The sequence below is a fragment of the Rhinatrema bivittatum genome, chromosome 7 (genome assembly GCF_901001135.1).
Source record: "Rhinatrema bivittatum chromosome 7, aRhiBiv1.1, whole genome shotgun sequence".
Classification (NCBI taxonomy): Eukaryota; Metazoa; Chordata; class Amphibia; order Gymnophiona; family Rhinatrematidae; genus Rhinatrema; species Rhinatrema bivittatum.
Window position 1 is genome coordinate 105,989,429 of NC_042621.1, and position 17,540 is coordinate 106,006,968.

At 46.0% G+C, this 17,540-nt stretch overlaps 1 protein-coding gene across 2 annotated transcripts in view; it reads left to right on the forward strand.

Moving 5' to 3' along the window:
• Positions 1-17,540, forward strand: part of WDR59 (WD repeat domain 59) — a 283,191-nt gene that overhangs the window by 259,092 nt on the left and 6,559 nt on the right. For both annotated transcript variants that reach the window (XM_029608874.1, XM_029608875.1), the window contains one exon: positions 13,623-13,746. In XM_029608874.1, the coding sequence (XP_029464734.1) occupies positions 13,623-13,746 (124 nt within the window). The remainder of the gene's footprint in view (positions 1-13,622; positions 13,747-17,540) is intronic.

The following is a 17,540-nucleotide window of genomic DNA, read 5'->3' on the forward strand; positions in this document are numbered from 1 at the left end:
CATTCGAACCACTGTGCTCCTCTACTCTCAAGTATTTGACCTGGAAGGTCATATTCTTGGTAGCGATCATGTCAGCACATGGAGTCAGTGAACTGCATGCCTTGGTGACTTATCCGCCCTACTCAAGGTTTTCCATGACAGGTTGGTTCTGCGCACGCACTTTAAGTTCCTGCCGAAAGTGGTAACATTTCAATCTTAACCAATCCATCATCCTGCCTGCTTTCTTCCCTAGACCTCATTCCAACCAAGGGAAAAGGGAGCTGCACACACTCAAGTGTAAGAGGGCCTTAGCCTTCTACCTGAACCAGATGGCAGGCCACAGACTGTCCACCCAGCTCTGTCTCTTTTGACTCTAATAGGCTGGGAGTGACTATTGCTAAGCAGATTCTCTCCACCTGGCTAGCGGACTACATTTCCTTCTGTTATGTCCAGGTGGGACTGCACCTGGCGGGCCACATCACAGCTCATTCTGTTAGAGCCATGGCAACCTCTGTGGCTCACCTGCATGCAGTTCCAATAGGGGAGATCTGCAAGGCTGTGACATGGAGTTCTTTCCACACCTTCACAGCTCATTTTTGTCTGGACAGGGACAGCCACCAGGATAGCAGATTCAGCCAGTCCTCAGAAATCTTTTTCAGCTGTGAACCCAACTCGTCCTACCTAAGACCCCTGGTTTGAGTTTAGACTGTCCCTGCTGTTACCACCAGCACCTCTGATGTGCCTGTTAGCACCTGATTTGGTGTCTGTTGGTCCTGTTGTTTTTCAGTCCAGTCTGTAGCTAGGGATTCACCCATATGTGAGGACTACCATCCTGCTTGTCCTAGGAGAAAGCAAAGTTGCTTACCTGTAACAGGTGTTCTCCTAGGACTGCAGGATGTTAGTCCTCAGGAAATCCACCCACCATCCCGCGGAGTTTGGGTTCTCCTGGTTTGTTGTGTTATTTTTTCATAAGCTACTTACAAGACTGAAGAGAGACCCTGTGTGGACGCGTGGATAGTGGCATGCTGGGCATGCTCAGTGTGAAGTTTTCTGTGCCGGGCTTCATCTGAAGATGTCTAGGAGAACACCGGTAAGCAACTTTGCTATTTCTGCTGAACAGTGCTCGAGTAGCAGAGAACATCCCTGAAGACAGTTGAATATTTTTTTCTCAGGTTTAAATGTTAAATTACAAATTTTCTCTTTGCTGAATAATTCCAGAGGAATATTCTAGAGGATTTACTCTGTTCACTGAATAAGAATCCTTGTCTTGCTGGGAAGATCTTTCAGCCAGACAGATGAGGATAATGAGACTTTAAATGGAACTGTTTTCTTTTGCTAGTTTGGGTAGTTCACTCTGCTTTTTATTAAGCAGCAGAAAGAGGTTCACTGATGTGGTTTGGAGAGCCATGAGAGGAAGCGTCATTCTTCTTGAGATTTGTGTGCAAGGAGAGCACACACAGTTAATGGGTGAAAAAGGGAGGTGGAGGTGTAGAGGATAAGGGTGAGGTTGGACTGGTTAGGGGGATATGGGGTTATAGTTCCAATGGTAACATTACAGTACCTGGCAATGAGGCTTGTCTATCTGGGTTTTTTTCTTGTTCTTGTGGCCACTATTAAGGTGGTCTCTTTAAACGTAAAAGGATTCAGTTCTCCTATGAAGAGAAAATTTCTATATAAAAAAGCTCGAGCATCTAAAGCTGTAATATGGATGATACAAGAAACACATCTGAAGAAACAAGATGAAAATTTATTGAGGCATAAAATATTTACTCTTTTGCTTCTAATCTGATACATGGGGCTGAAGCTATACTGATCTCTACCTCCTTGCGAGTTGATATTTTGGATGTGCGAGTGGATATTTTGCAAAAGGAAATCAGCATTTCTTTTTCAAGAGGTAAAGGGGGGAGATTTTTGGCTATTAAAGTGAAATATGGGCTACAGGTACTGACCTTAGTAAATGTGTATGTTCCAAATACAGACCAAGGGGCTTTATATAGAGGATTAGGTGAACAATTGAGTGATTTTCTTAAGGGGACTATTATAATGTGTGGGGAATTTATCTTAATCTTGTAACCATATAAGGATAATGCCAAAAGATCTAGTATGAATCTAGATTCTCATCAGAAAAAATTAACATTTTTACTATTGTCTTGGAGTCTTATAGGTATTTGGAGACTGCACCATCCAACTAGTAGAGAATATATGTTTACTGTAAAGTGCATGATCCTTATTCTAGAACTGATTATGTCTTTTCGAGTAAAATCAAGTTTGGTGTGTGCTACCTCAGATATCAGGGCGATCATGCTCCTATTAGTTGCTCCTTTTTATTATTTCGAGAACAGTCAGGACATTTTTGGAGACTGAATGACTCTTTATTGAAAAAATAGATTGTGACAACAAGGTCGTGCAGCTATTATTGAATATCTCTAATTTAATGATAGAGATAAAGTCTCCATATAAATGTTGTGGGATTGTCTTAAGGCAGTGATACAAAGAAAATTAATGTCTTGGGTATCTGGGAAAAAAAAGAAGAGACAACAGGAAAAATTACATCTCTTGGCAAACATTGAAAGCTTAACTTTTGAACATAATTTCCACATTGTATGTTTGTTTATCGAGAAAACTGTAAGGTGCGCAGAATACGACATCTATTGGTAAAAGAGGTGCAGTATGTTCTTGATTTAAATAAACAGTCTATTTTGAAATGAGTAATAAACCCGGTTAATTATTGGCCTGGAAGTTAAAAAAAAACAAACAAAAAAAACAAACTTCAGGTGCAAAATCAGATTATAGAAGTAAAAGATGAGCAGGTGACATTTCTTTATGCTAATAATCAGATTAGGGATAAGTTTATTCAGTTTTATATAGATTGAAGGCCTCTACTATGGATTCAGAGATTGATGAATATTTGTCTCAGGTGAGGTTACTGATATTGCTTCCTGATACAGTGGACAAACTAGGAAAAAAAAAGATTACGTGGCAGGAGGTCATAGAGGCAATCTCTACTCTCAAATAAATCTCCAGGTTTGGTTGGATTTTTGGCAAGGTTTTACAAATTATTTCAGGACCTTCTGTCACACATTTTGCTAAAACTGTTTAATGAACTCCTAAGGTGTCCCCATTTGCAGGAATCAATGAATCTAGTGGGAATTACAGTGCTACCTAAGGCTGGCAGTGATGCAATCTTATGTAGCTCCTATAGTCCAATTTATTTGTTAAATTTAGATTTGTAAATATTGGCCAGACAATTGAGCAGAGAATTCCCTGTTTAATTAATTCAGATCAAAAAGGTTTTATGCAAGGGATAGGGGCAGTGGATAATATCTAGAAAATCCTTAATTTGATTTGATGGATGCGGAAGGAACAAATCCCTAAAGTAATATTATCCATTGACGCTGAAAAAGTGTTCTATAGAGTCCATTGGGCCTTCATGTTTAAATTTCTAGGAAAAAAATGGGATTTGGCTTGAATTTATCACTTGGCTAAGCAGTTTATGCTGCCCACAAGCTCGTATTAAAGTAAATAGAGGTTACTCGGGTCTGTTTAAATTGCAAAGAGGAACCAGATAGGGTTGCACTTTGTCCCCCCTATTATTTGCCTTGGTCATGGAGCTGTTAGCAGAAAGAGTAAGGCAGATGATAGTTATTGGTGGGATCGAAGTGGGACGTGATTCTTATAAAATTTCATTATTCATGGCCGATATTTTATTCATTCGCATCAAGCCATTATATACTCTAATTTGATGAAGGAGCTAGGCTCCTTTGGTAAGGTGTCTGGTTTTAAGGTTAATACAGGAAAATCTAAGATTTTAAATGTTAGCCCGTCTTCAGGTCAGCTGGAGCAGTTGAAATCAGCATTTCCTTTTCAATGGGCCCGAAATGCTATAAAATATTTGTGGGTCAAAATAGGGACTGATTGGAAAAGTGTGTTTAAGGTCAGTTATTTCTCACAGGACAAGCAGGATGGTTGTCCTCACAAATGGGTGACATCAAGGATGGAGCCCACCACGGAAAACTTCTGTCAAAGTTTAACAGAACTTTGACTGGCCCCTACTGGGCATGCCCAGCAAGGCACTGACCCTGCAGCCAGCAGGGGTCTCCCTTCAGTCTTCTTTTTTCCGCGCAGCAGTTGCCACGCGGTGAAAGGAGCTCTTCTTACCACGTTCCTGACAGGAATTCGGTTTTTTCTTTCCGAAGAAAATTTGCCCCTCAGGGGTCTCCCTTCGACAAATTTTTGTCACCTTGGCGGAATCCGGTAAGTTTTTTGCCGTTTTTCATCGACTGCCGTCGATTTTGGCCCTCGAGGCCTGTTGGCACTTACCGATCCCGCGGCTAAATTTGGCCCTAGGCCATGGCGACGGGGTTCCGTCGTTGTCCGGATTGCACCCGGACTATGTCAATCACAGACCCCCATAGGGTTTGTGTTTTGTGTTTGGGTAGTGAGCATGATGTCCTGACTTGCACCAAATGTGCCTTAATGACACCTAAGGGTCGCAAAGCCAGGATGGAGAAGATGGGGCTCCTCTTCCATGCACCCACCCCAACGCCATCGATAGCATCGACGTCATCGGAACCGGCACCGTCGAAGTTGCACCACCACCGTCAACCCTCCGGTGACCGTCCACCATCGATGACTCCTCGGCCATCGACTCCTGTCCCCTCCCCGGATGGGCGAGGAGATTGAAAGGACAAGCATCGCCATCGACGGCACAAGTCTCGGCCCGTCGAGGATCCACAGCCATCGACCTCTGACAGGCCGAGCCACCGACTAAAAAGCCTCGGTCAGACCTGGCACCGTCCACGTCTCGTTCGCAGGCACCGAGGAAACCCTCACCCTCTCGGGGTGTGGGAGCCGTGATCCCACCGGTTACGGTGGTCCCTCCGGCTCTGCCTCAGCCTCCCTCTCCCGTCGAGCCGGGTATCGTTACCCCTGGTCTCCGGGCAGAACTGGACCGCTTGGTCCAGGAGGCCATCGAGAAAGCGATGCGAAGGTTCCAACCTCCATTGGCACCGCCTCCGGCACCGATTCCAGCACCGACCCCGGCACCGACTCCGCCACCGAGGAGGGAACCGACCACCGAGCCTTTGCTAGACGCTCTAGCACCGCTACTACACCGCATGGATGCACTTATGACGGCCCTTCCATCGGTGATTTTGGTAGCACAGACAACACCATCGTCTCCGACAGGATTCTCATCGGCAGGAGAAACACCGTTTCTGATTCCCCCGTCCGGGGTGGTCCCATCGGTGCCTTCGCATGTCTCTCCACCGATCTATCCTTCGGCTCCATCGATTCCAAGACCGGCACCGATTCCATCGACAGCCCCGAAGCCCTCGATGCCATTCCCAGTTCCGCCTGTAGCACCGATTCCATCAAGGTTTCACTCGATGCCTTCGGATCCTCAACCAGGTCCTTCAGGGCTTCAAGCCCCACATGATCCTTACGATACCTGGGGTGATGATACATCTTCTGACACAGATTTACCTTCACCACCATCTCCTACGGAGAGTAGAAAACGATCTCCTCCTGAGGATCTCTCCTTTATTAATTTTGTAAAGGAGATGTCAGAAATTGTACCTTTTCAGCTGCAATCTGAGACCGATGACAGACACCAGATGATGGAACTGCTCCAATTTCTGGATGCTCCAAAAATCATCGCTTCCATCCCCATTCACCAGGTGTTTCTGGATCTTTTAAAGAAAAACTGGGAATCTCCTTCATCTGTGTCACCAGTTAACAAGAAAGCTGACTCCACATACCTCGTCCAGTCAGCACCAGGATTTCAGAAGCCTCAACTGGATCATCGCTCTGTTGTGGTTGAGTCCGCGCAAAAGAAGGCCAAGCGTCTAAAGCCACACTTCCACTCCACCTGTCAAGGATAATAAATTCCTGGATAGTGTGGGACGAAAAGTGTATCATGGGGCTATGTTGATTTCACGCATAGCTTCATATCAACTTTACATGACTCAATATAACAGAGCCATCCTTAAACAGATGCAAGACTACACTGACACATTGCCGGACCAATACCAGCCACAGCTTCAAGCCCTTCTTAACAAAGGGTTTGAGGCAGGGAAGCACGAGATCAGAACGGCCTACGACATCTTCGATGCTTCCACAAAAGTTTCAGCTACTGCCATCTCAGCCAGACGTTGGGCTTGGTTAAAGTCATCCAACCTTTGCCCAGAGGTCCAGGATCGTCTAGCTGATTTACCCTGCTTAGGGGACAATTTGTTTGGAGAACAAATTCAGCAGATTGTGGCAGAATTAAAAGATCACCACGAGACGTTGAAACAACTTTCATCTGTTCCATCTGAGGTGTCCTCCAAACAACCACCTAAGAAGGACTCTAAAAAGTCGTTCTTTCGGCCACGTCGTTACTATCCTCCATCGGCCAGGCCTCGTCCTGCTCGATCCTCCAACAGACCTCAGCCACGGCAGCCTAGGAAACAAAGACCTGCTGTAGCCCCACCTCCTGGGCCTGCGGCGGGCCTTTGACTTCCCTGTACGGAGCACATGCCACATCCCGCTTCCAGACATCCCTGTGGGGGGTCGACTGTACCACTTTTTACAACGCTGGATACAGATCACCTCAGATCAGTGGGTGCTAGCAATTATCGCACAGGGTTACCACCTCAACTTCATAACTCTTCCGGCGGACTCCCCGCCTCTTCAAGCATGGAGTCTAACCAACCATTTGACTCAATTACAACAGGAAGTATCCCTTCTTCTGCAATCAAATGCTATAGAACCCGTCCCTCCCTCTCAACGAGGGAAGGGATTCTATTCCAGATACTTCCTAATACCAAAGAAATCTGGGGGGCTACGTCCCATCTTGGACCTTCGGGCCCTCAACAAATACCTTCAAAAAGAAAAGTTCAAGATGGTAACCCTGGGCGCGCTGCTCCCTCTGCTACAAAAGGGGGATTGGCTGTGCTCTCTCGACCTCAAGGACGCTTATACCCACATTGCGATAACACAATCCCATCGCAAGTATCTGCGGTTTCTGGTAGGCCGCGACCATTATCAATACCGGGTACTACCGTTCGGTCTGGCATCTGCTCCACGAGTCTTTACCAAATGTCTCGTAGTGGTAGCAGCATTCCTCAGGAAGGAAGGTGTCCACGTTTACCCCTACCTAGACGATTGGCTAATCAGGGCATCCACCCCTCAAATTGCTCAATCCTCCCTAAAATTGACAATTCACACACTCCTTTCCTTAGGGTTTCTTGTCAATTACGAGAAATCTTGCTTAGTCCCTTCTCAAACCTTATCCTTCATTGGAGCAGACTTGGACACCTTACAGGCAAAGGCCTACCTTCCGCTTCAACGGGTCCAAACTCTCATGTCCCTAGCTCGCCAGCTCCAGTCTCAAAACACTGCCACGGCTCGCCAATTCCTCATTCTCCTAGGACACATGGCATCCTCGGTTCAAGTCACTCCCATGACCCGACTAGCCATGAGAGTAACACAATGGAGTCTACGACACCAATGGATTCAAGCTTTTCAGCCTCTGTCCTCCATAGTCACAGTTACACAAGCGCTACGCCTGTCTTTAACCTGGTGGACGACTCAGGTCAACCTCCTTCAGGGCTTACCTTTTCTCCTACCAGATCCACAAGTAATCCTAACCACCGACGCTTCCCACATCGGTTGGGGAGCCCATGTGGACGATTTCCAAACCCAAGGGTTATGGTCACCAGAGGAAGCCGAACACCAGATAAATTTCTTGGAACTTCGAGCAATCCGCTACGCGCTCAGAACTTTCAAAGATCATCTATTGAATCAGATAATCTTAATCCAGACAGACAATCAAGTGGCCATGTGGTACATAAACAAGCAGGGAGGCACAGGCTCCTTCCTTCTGTGTCAGGAAGCTGCGCAGATTTGGGCAGAAGCCCTCTCCCACTCCATGTACCTCAGGGCCACTTACCTGCCGGGAGTAGACAATGTATTGGCAGACCAGCTGAGCCGTGTCTTCCAACCGCACGAGTGGTCACTCGACCCTCTGGTAGCGACCTCTCTGTTTCGCAAGTGGGGTTCTCCCCGCATAGACCTCTTTGCGTCCCCTCACAACCACAAAGTGGACGATTACTGCTCTCTCATTCGAAGCCAGTACTCTCGGCCGAGGGATGCCTTCTCCCTCAAGTGGACGACAGGTCTACTCAATGCATTCCCTCCACTTCCTCTTCTGTCAAGGACTCTCGTGAAGCTTCGCCAGGACGGAGGAACCATGATCCTGATAGCACCCTACTGGCCACGCCAGGTCTGGTTTCCCATACTCCAGGATCTCTCCATCCGCAGGCACATCCCTCTGGGAATGGATCCGCATCTGCTCACTCAAAACGACGGATGCCTCCTCCATCCCAACCTCCAGGCCTTGTCCCTGACGGCATGGATGTTGAAAGGTTAGTCCTTCAGCCTTTTAACCTTTCGGATTCGGTTTCTCGTGTCCTGATAGCTTCACGAAAGCCCTCCACCAGAAGATCCTATTCATATAAATGGAAAAGGTACACATCATGGTGCACTTCTCAGTCCCTTGATCCCCTTTCCTGTCCAGTCTCTAAATTCTTGGACTATTTATGGCATCTATCGGAATCAGGTCTTAAAACCTCTTCCATTAGGATGCATGTCAGTGCGGTAGCCGCTTTCCATAAAGGTATAGAGGGTGTCCCTATTTCAGTACAACCCCTGGTAACACGCTTTCTTAAAGGCTTGCTCCATCTGAAGCCACCCTTACGTCCTCCGGCCCCATCTTGGGACCTCAATCTGGTTCTTGGTCGTCTAATGAAACCACCCTTCGAACCTCTGCACTCCTGTGACTTAAGGTATCTCACATGGAAAGTGTTGTTCCTTTTGGCTATCACTTCAGCTCGCAGGGTTAGTGAGTTACAGGCCCTAGTTACCTATCCGCCTTACACTAAGCTCCTGCAAGACAGGGCGGTACTCCGAACTCACCCTAAATTTTTACCTAAGGTAGTTTCTGAGTTTCATATCAATCAATCCATCATACTACCTATCTTTTTTCCCAGGCCCCACTCCAACTCCGGGGAACAGACTCTGCATACCCTAGACTGCAAACGAGCTCTAGCTTTTTATCTAGACCGTACAGTTGCACACAGGAAGAGCACTCAATTGTTTGTCTCTTTCCATCCTAACAAATTAGGACAACCTGTGGGTAAGCAGGCTCTTTCCTCCTGGTTGGCGGACTGCATTTCTTTTTGCTATCAGCAAGCTGGCATTCCTTTTCAAGACCGTGTAAAAGCACACTCTGTGAGGGCCATGGTGACTTCGGTAGCACACCTTCGATCGGTGCCGCTTCCTGACATCTGTAAAGCTGCAACCTGGAGTTCTCTCCATACCTTTGCAGCCCACTATTGTTTGGACAAAGCTGGAAGACAGGACTCCATCTTCGGCCAATCTGTCTTGCGTAACCTTTTTCCAACATGATGTACCAACACCCTTCCACCTTCCCGGTAGGGTGCGGATGCCCTTTACCAAATTCCACCCCAGTTGTTGTGCCTGTTGCACGTCGTTGGGTGCATTTGGTGCAAGTCAGGACATCCTCAGCTCGGTACTCACCCATTTGTGAGGACAACCATCCTGCTTGTCCTGTGAGAAAGCAAATGTTGCTTACCTGATGTAACAGGTGTTCTCACAGGACAGCAGGATGTTAGTCCTCACGAAACCCGCCCGCCACCCCGCGGTGTTGGGTTCGTTTTAGTTTTTACTTTTTTAGGCACTGCCTGTAGCTTTGAAAATCAGACTGAAGGGAGACCCCTGCTGGCTGCAGGGTCAGTGCCTTGCTGGGCATGCCCAGTAGGGGCCAGTCAAAGTTCTGTTAAACTTTGACAGAAGTTTTCCGTGGTGGGCTCCATCCTCGATGTCACCCATTTGTGAGGACTAACATCCTGCTGTCCTGTGAGAACACCTGTTACATCAGGTAAGCAACATTTGCTATCCCACTGATGGAAAGAGTGGTGAGAAATTTGGCAATGTGGCACAATCATTCCTTTTTGTGGTTTGGTAGAATGGCGGCAATTGAAGTGAAGCTATATCTATTTCACTTGTTACCTATTGCGCTTTCAGATAGGTGCCTTAAGCTGCTGCAAAGGAAGATATTAGGATTTATTTGGAAGAGGCATTCTCCTAAATTAGCAAGAGAGATCTTATACAGATGAAAGAAACAGGGGGACCTTGAGTTCCTAATTGTAAGTGCTATTATGCAGCGGCTCAGTTGAAGGGGATTTGGGGATGGCATGGTAGAGGAAAACCGAAAAAATGATTATTTATGAACAAACTACAATGGGTTCTTTTCCTATGAGCTATCTCTTATGGTATCCCAGATGTGGAGGATGGTGAAAAAAAAATCTCACCCCTACATAGCGCATTTCTATCATATGTGGGGGAAAAAATAAACAGCTACATATTGGATGAGGGAATTCTCTCCCTTAATAATATTAGGAGGGAATCACTGTGACAGGGTGAAGAGGGCCCATCTATCTCATATAGAGAACTGGGGTTAAATCAGGGTTGGGAAAGCTAGAGCCAGTTGTATTGTCAGGAGACTATTAGGTCTTTTGAGGATCTTAGGTATTGAGGCAATGAAGACACATCAGGCAGGATTCATGGCAGGCAGGAAAAGGGAAAGACCACTCCCGTGAGTCCCCTTTTTATTGTACATACATTCAATAGCATACAATGTGTCATCACATCATTGGCTCCTCTCCCCATAGCATACAGACGTGTCACCACACTATTGGCTTGGCTCGGCTCAGGGGGTGTGTACGGATAATTTCATTGGCTGCTGAATCCTATACCATTATGTGTCTGTCTTTATCCTGCATCTGACTACGTGGCAACTAGCTATCCTTTCAGGCAGTCAGGGTTAATTATAAGCTAGAGAAATACGTGACAGTCAGGTATCCTTTCCTTAGGCAGAGAGGTTTAATTACAAGCTAGAGATTTAGATGCACTAGTGTTGCTTCATTCAGTGCAAAGGTCAGGGAGAAGGGAAGTTAGTGTTAAACCCTGACATGGCCTGCTGGCAAGCTCAATAATTCCCCACACTTAGGGATACATTACACTTGAGGAAGAAAGATAGTTAAGCCTTTTTGCAACTTAAACACTTCCTATTAGATAAACTAGTTATGGCAGGGGTAACAAGATCTTTGACACTTTTGAGAGTTTATGCTCTCAGAAGGGGGTCTGAAAAAGTTCTGATAAATTTTATTAAAAAAAAAAATACTGGGTACTGGTTTAAGTACTGGGTCTTTGGATCCAGTACTTAAACCAAAACATATAAGGGAATTGGAAGAGTTTCCATGGGATGTATGCTATGATTATACTGCAAAAATCTAAAGTTCAGTGTTGATTATGGAAAATGGCTAGAAATTTCTTTACAGATGGTATTTAACACTCAGTAAATTACATCAAGTATATCCAATGGCATCCGAATATTGCTGGTGCCTCTGTGGCCAAATTGGTTCGTTTTGGCATATTTGGTGGGACTGTGCGAAAATTATTATTATTTTTTTTTTTAATTTGGTACAGAGTATGCTGCACGAAGTATTAGCTATTGAGGTTCCCCTTGATCCAAAAATAATTTTATTGTCCATAATTAAGAACATAAGAAAATGCCATACTGGGTCAGACCAAGGGTCCATCAAGCCCAGCATCCTGTTTCCAACAGTGGCCAATCCAGGCCATAAGAACCTGGCAAGTACCCAAAAACTAAGTCTATTCCATGTAACCATTGCTAATGGCAGTGGCTATTCTCTAAGTGAACTTAATAGCAGGTAATGGACTTCTCCTCCAAGAACTTATCCAATCCTTTTTTAAACACAGCTATACTAACTGCACGAACCACATTCTCTGGCAACAAATTCCAGAGTTTAATTGTGCGTTGAGTAAAAAAGAACTTTCTCCGATTAGTTTTAAATGTGCCCCATGCTAACTTCATGGAGTGTCCCCTAGTCCTTCTACTATCCGAAAGAGTAAATAACCGATTCACATCTACCCGTTCTAGACCTCTCATGATTTTAAACACCTCTATCATATCCCCCCTCAGTCGTCTCTTCTCCAAGCTGAAAAGTCCTAACCTCTTTAGTCTTTCCTCATAGGGGAGTTGTTCCATTCCCCTTATCATTTTGGTAGCCCTTCTCTGTACCTTCTCCATCGCAATTATATCTTTTTTGAGATGCGGCGACCAGAATTGTACACAGTATTCAAGGTGCGGTCTCACCATGGAGCGATACAGAGGCATTATGACATTTTCCGTTTTATTCATCATTCCTTTTCTAATAATTCCCAACATTCTGTTTGCTTTTTTGACTGCCGCAGCACACTGAACCGACGATTTCAATGTGTTATCCACTATGACACCTAGATCTCTTTCTTGGGTTGTAGCACCTAATATGGAACCCAACATCGTGTAATTATAGCATGGGTTATTTTTCCCTATATGCAAATGATATGCAAATGATTGGCCAAAAAAGAAAGTGAAATTAATGATGAAAATAATTTGAGGCCTGATGTGAAATAACTTACTGGTGGAAAAGAACTGAGGCACCATCAGATATAGCCCTTTGAAGGCGGATATCTGTTGTACATTAAAAGGGTAAATTAATGGCCTTGTGTTACTAATGCGCTTAATGCATTCCATTCCATCTGGGTGACCTATGAAGTGTGGGTGGTTGATAAGGGCGATTGAGTTGACTTGACTTGCATTTTTGGGAGGCACGGTTCAGTTTGAACTGCGTGAGGTGCGGATATGTTTTTGTTTTTTACTGTATTATAGAATTGGGGAAGGAAGGGACTGGGGGTGATATTGATAAAACTATGTATTAAACCTGGTGATAAGCTGTACATTATGGGGTAGATTTTTATAATTTTGTGCGAGCGCGTACTTTTGTTCGCGCACCAGGCGCGAACAAGAGTACGCAGGATTTCACTAGATACGCGCATATCCATTAAAATCCGGGATCAGCGCGCGCAAGGCTGTCGATTTTGGGCAGCCTGCGCACGCCGAGCCGCGCAGCCTGCCTCCATTCCCTCGGAGGGAACTTTCTTTCGCCCTCCCCTCACCTTCCCCTCCCTTCCCCTACCTATCTCACGCCCCCCCCCCGGCCCTATCTAAACCCCCCCCTACCTTTATCGCCGGATTTACGCCTGCCAGAGGCAGACGTAAATCTGCGCGCGCCAGCGGGCTGCTGGCACGCCATCACTCGACCCAGGGGCTGTTCCAGAGGGCGCGGCCATGCCCCCAGAACGCCCCTGGGCCGAAACCACGCCCGCGGCGCCGCCCCCAAAACGTCGCGTCACCCGCGCCACGCTCCCGAAACGCCGCGTCACGACTGCCACACTCCCCGATACGCCCCCCAGCACGCCTCTCCATGCAAGCCCCGAGACTTACGCGCATCCCGGGGCTTGTGCGCGCTGCCGAGCCTATGCAAAATAGGCTCGGCGCGCGCAGGGGGGGTTTGGGGTAGGTTTTCGGGGGGTACGCGCGTATCCCTTTGAAAATCTACCCCTATATTTGTACCATCAATGTATATTGTTTGAGCTTTGGTTCTTTCAAACTTCAAATTAAAAAAAAATTATGTCTATCATGTATTAAGCCTGTCCTCTTGATTCTCTTGCAGTAGGTAGAGATGCAGAACATCTGTCTCCCTGGTGCGAATCTTCCCCTGATGAATATCGCTTTGGGAACCCAACATACATTGATCCTCGTGAGCGAGAAAGAGATCTACACGACAAAAACAAAAGGTGAAACTGAATTGACATCCCTTTCTCTTACCTGAAGCATCAGCTGCTTCAAGAACTCTTTCTTGACCCCCCTCATTATCTCTAATTACTACCCATTTCCTTCTAAAGTGCTTGCGTGCGCTGTTCATTTTCAACTACAGAAATCTCTTTTACCCACTACCAGTTATGTGCCACCCTCTAGGCCCCTCCTATCATTCTACTATTCCTTGTTTTGTTAATCTATATCTTCCATGCTGTCCTTGGTTACCCCCCTCCCAGTTCATCTTCCCTTGTTAACATGTACTTTCAAACCTTTTTGTTTGAATGTAAACCGGTATGATGTCCCCACTAATACCAGTATATAAAAGTTTCTAAATAAATAAATAAATTCTGGTACTTTGGGCTTCCAGCTCAATTTGAACCAGCATCTGCTGGGTTATAGTGCCATGAGATCATTTACAGCTACCCAAAAATATTTTCTCTCATTTTATATGCCCTCCTAACTCTGCTCAGTCATCACAGCAACAGTCCTTGGACAGGGGCTACAGATCGCAGCCCCTCTGGACACTACAACTGGTTGCTAGGTGTTGCTATTGAGTGATGGCTGTGACTCCCTCCCCCATGAGTGGTGAATGCTGCTTCCTCAGCATTCCTCATGTCAGCCAGCCCAGGGAGTAGAGTCCTGACCTAGGAATTGAACCCAGGACCTCCACATGACATGGAGCAACCAGGCTGGCCATATCCACCTCCAGCATTGATATCTTTCAGTCCATATTTAGCTATTCCTCTTCCACTGAAATTGTCGTCCTCAGTCTAATCAACCAGTTCCATTTTGACAATAAACTGGCCTCTCTTCTTTTTTTATTCCTGTAAACATATCTGCTGCCTTTGACATGGATAACTTCCACTGTCCTCTTTGACATTTTCTCCTCTGTTAGCATTTATTTCCCCACTTAGTGCAGGTTTAACGTCTATCTTTTTGGATGGAGCTTCTGAGATCTACTTCTGTCCCTTTCATCTTTTTCTGTTGGTTTTCCCTTCCTCTTTACTATTGATACTCTTGCTCTTGGAACTATAATTTCTTTGTTTTTACCACAGTTTCACAGACAAATATTTCACTCCTCATATTTTTTATGGCCATAAGCAACGTAACATGTAACAGAGACTAACTTTTTAAAAAATACACCAAGAAACTCTGCCTGATCATGCCAGAACTTGCTCAGGCAAGCCCCAGCTCGGCTGCAAGATTCCAACTTGTTTCCATGACGACGCAGCCTTATATAAGCAGCGGCAATGAGTAGTCTCCTGTGCAACGTCTGTGTGAATGAGCGTATTGCTAAAACTGTTGAGTTTAAAGCTGTGCAGTCGGGGGAATTTCTGACCTCCCTGGATCTGTCAGAGGCCTATCTCCAAATTCCAATCTGATTGGAGCACCAGCGTTTTCTGCATTTTGAGGTGTTGGGATGTCATTATTAGTTTTGGGCGCTGCTTTTTGGTCTAGCCACCACTCCCAGAACCTTTGCCAAGGTTATGGTAATGGTGGCACCAGAGTTGAGAGAGGATGGAATCCTAGTACACCCATATTTAGTTGACTGACTGATTTGAGCCAAGTCTCTGGAGGAGAGCTGCTGGTGACCTGCAAGTTGATCTCCCTGTTGCAGGAACTTGGTTGAGTGGTGAACCTGGCCAAGAGCGGTCTTCAGCCATCTCAATCATTGGAGTATCTCGGTGTTTGGTTTGACACGAGGCAGGACAACGTTTTTCTGCCAGAAGTTTGAATTCTGAAGTTGATGTCGTAGGTGTGTCTTTTGGTGAGCACTGTACGCCCGACAGTGTAGTGCTATCTACAGGTACTTGGTTTGATTGCGGCAACCCTGGAAGTGGTGCCGTGGATGAGAGTGCATATGCCTCCTCTTTAGTGCTCCTTGCTGTCTCGGTGGAACCCACAGTCTCAGGACTATTCAGTTTGGCTTCACTTGCCGATGGAAATTTGCTCTCACCTCCAGTGAGCAGTTGTTGCAGGCAGATCATCTGAGAGAGGGAGTTTCCCTGACATCACCAGACTGGTTGATACTCACAACAGGTGCAGGTCTCCAGGGTTGGGGAGCTTACTGTAAGGAACTAATGGCACAAGGACACTGGAATACAGAAGAGTCTTTCTGAAGTATCAATCGCTTGGAAGCCTTGCAGTTCAGTGGCAGACTGCAGGATCGAGTGGTCCGAGTAATGTTGGACAACGCTACAACAGTGGCTTACATCAATTGGCAGGGAGGAACCAAGCGTCAGCAAGTGTCTCAGGAAATAGACCAACTTATGGAATGGGCAGAAGGGCATCTCCAGGTGATCTCGGCCTCTCACATTGCAGGAAAAGACAACGTAAGAGCAGACTTTCACATCAGAGAGAGTCTTGACCCAGGAGAGTGGATATTGTCAGACAAGGTGTTTCAGCTGATAGTGTATTGCTGGGGCCTTCCATTCCTAGACCTGCTGACAACTTCTCGCAATGTGAAGGTTCCTTGATTCTTCAGTTGCAGGAGAGATCTGAGGTCCTTGGGTATCAGTGCTCTTGTGCAGGATGGCCGGAAGACAAGCTGCTATATGCCTTTCCCCCATGGCCTATGTTGAGCAGAATAGTTCACAGGATCAAAGGCCACAGGGGTATGGTGCCCCTGGTGGCACCAGATTGGCCCAGAATACCATGGTAAGCAGATCTATGAAGACTCCTGGTAGAGACCACCCTTCATCTTCCACCACACAAGAATCTGTTGCAGCAGGAGCCTGTCATTCATGAAGATTTGACTCTGTTTTGTCTTGTGGTATGGCCCTTGAGAAGGCTCACTTCTTGAAGTGTGGATATTCTTCTGCAGTGATTACCACCTTGCTACAAGCTCAACATTTCTCCACTTCCTTAGCCTATGTACAGGTTTGCTGAATGTTTGAGGCTTGGTGTGAGGATCAAGGTGTTCATCCTTGTTCAGTTAAGATCCTGCTTATTTTGGAGTTTTTACAGGATGGGTTAAATAAAAGGTTGGCCCTTAATTCCTTGATGGTACAGATTGCGGCTCCTGCCTTTTTCAAGGGCCAGGTGAATGGTGAATCCTTATCGTCTCATCCTGATGTGGCCCATTTCTTGAAGGGAGTGAAACATCTTCATCCTCCCTTGCGGTTACTGGTTCCCTTGGTTAGTCTTAACCTGGTGTTGGATTTCTTGTCAGGCCCTATGTTTCGACCAATGCGTAGCCTTTCCTTGTGGTTATTGACCTTGAAAACAGTATTTTTGGTGGCAATATGTTATGCATGTTGAGTTTCCGAGCTGCAGGCATTGTCTTGCCGGGAGCCATTCCTTCGGGTGACTCTAGGAGCGATACAGCTGCATATTGTTCCTTCATTCTTGTCTAAAGTGGTCTCGGATTTTCACTTGAATCAATCCATTTCCTTGCCATCCTTGGATAAGGAAAGAAATGCAGAAGAATATTGCCTATTGCGTTCCTTGGATGTCAAGAGACATGTCTTGCGGTATCTGAAAGTTTTTAAACCTTTCTGAAAAATGGATCATCTGTTTGTCCTTCATGGTGGAGGAAAACAGGGCAAACCTGCTTCGCAGGCTACAATAGCTTGCTGGATTAAGGAAGTAGTCACGGCCATGTATGTGGATGCTGAAAAGCTGTTTCCTACTCAGGTTAGGGCTCATTCCACTAGGGCTCAGGTAGTGTCATGGGCATAGGTTAGTTTGTTGTCTCCTGTTACTATTTACAAAGCTGTGATGTGGTCCTCCTTACACACGTTTTCCAGGTATTATTGTCTGGATTTGCAGG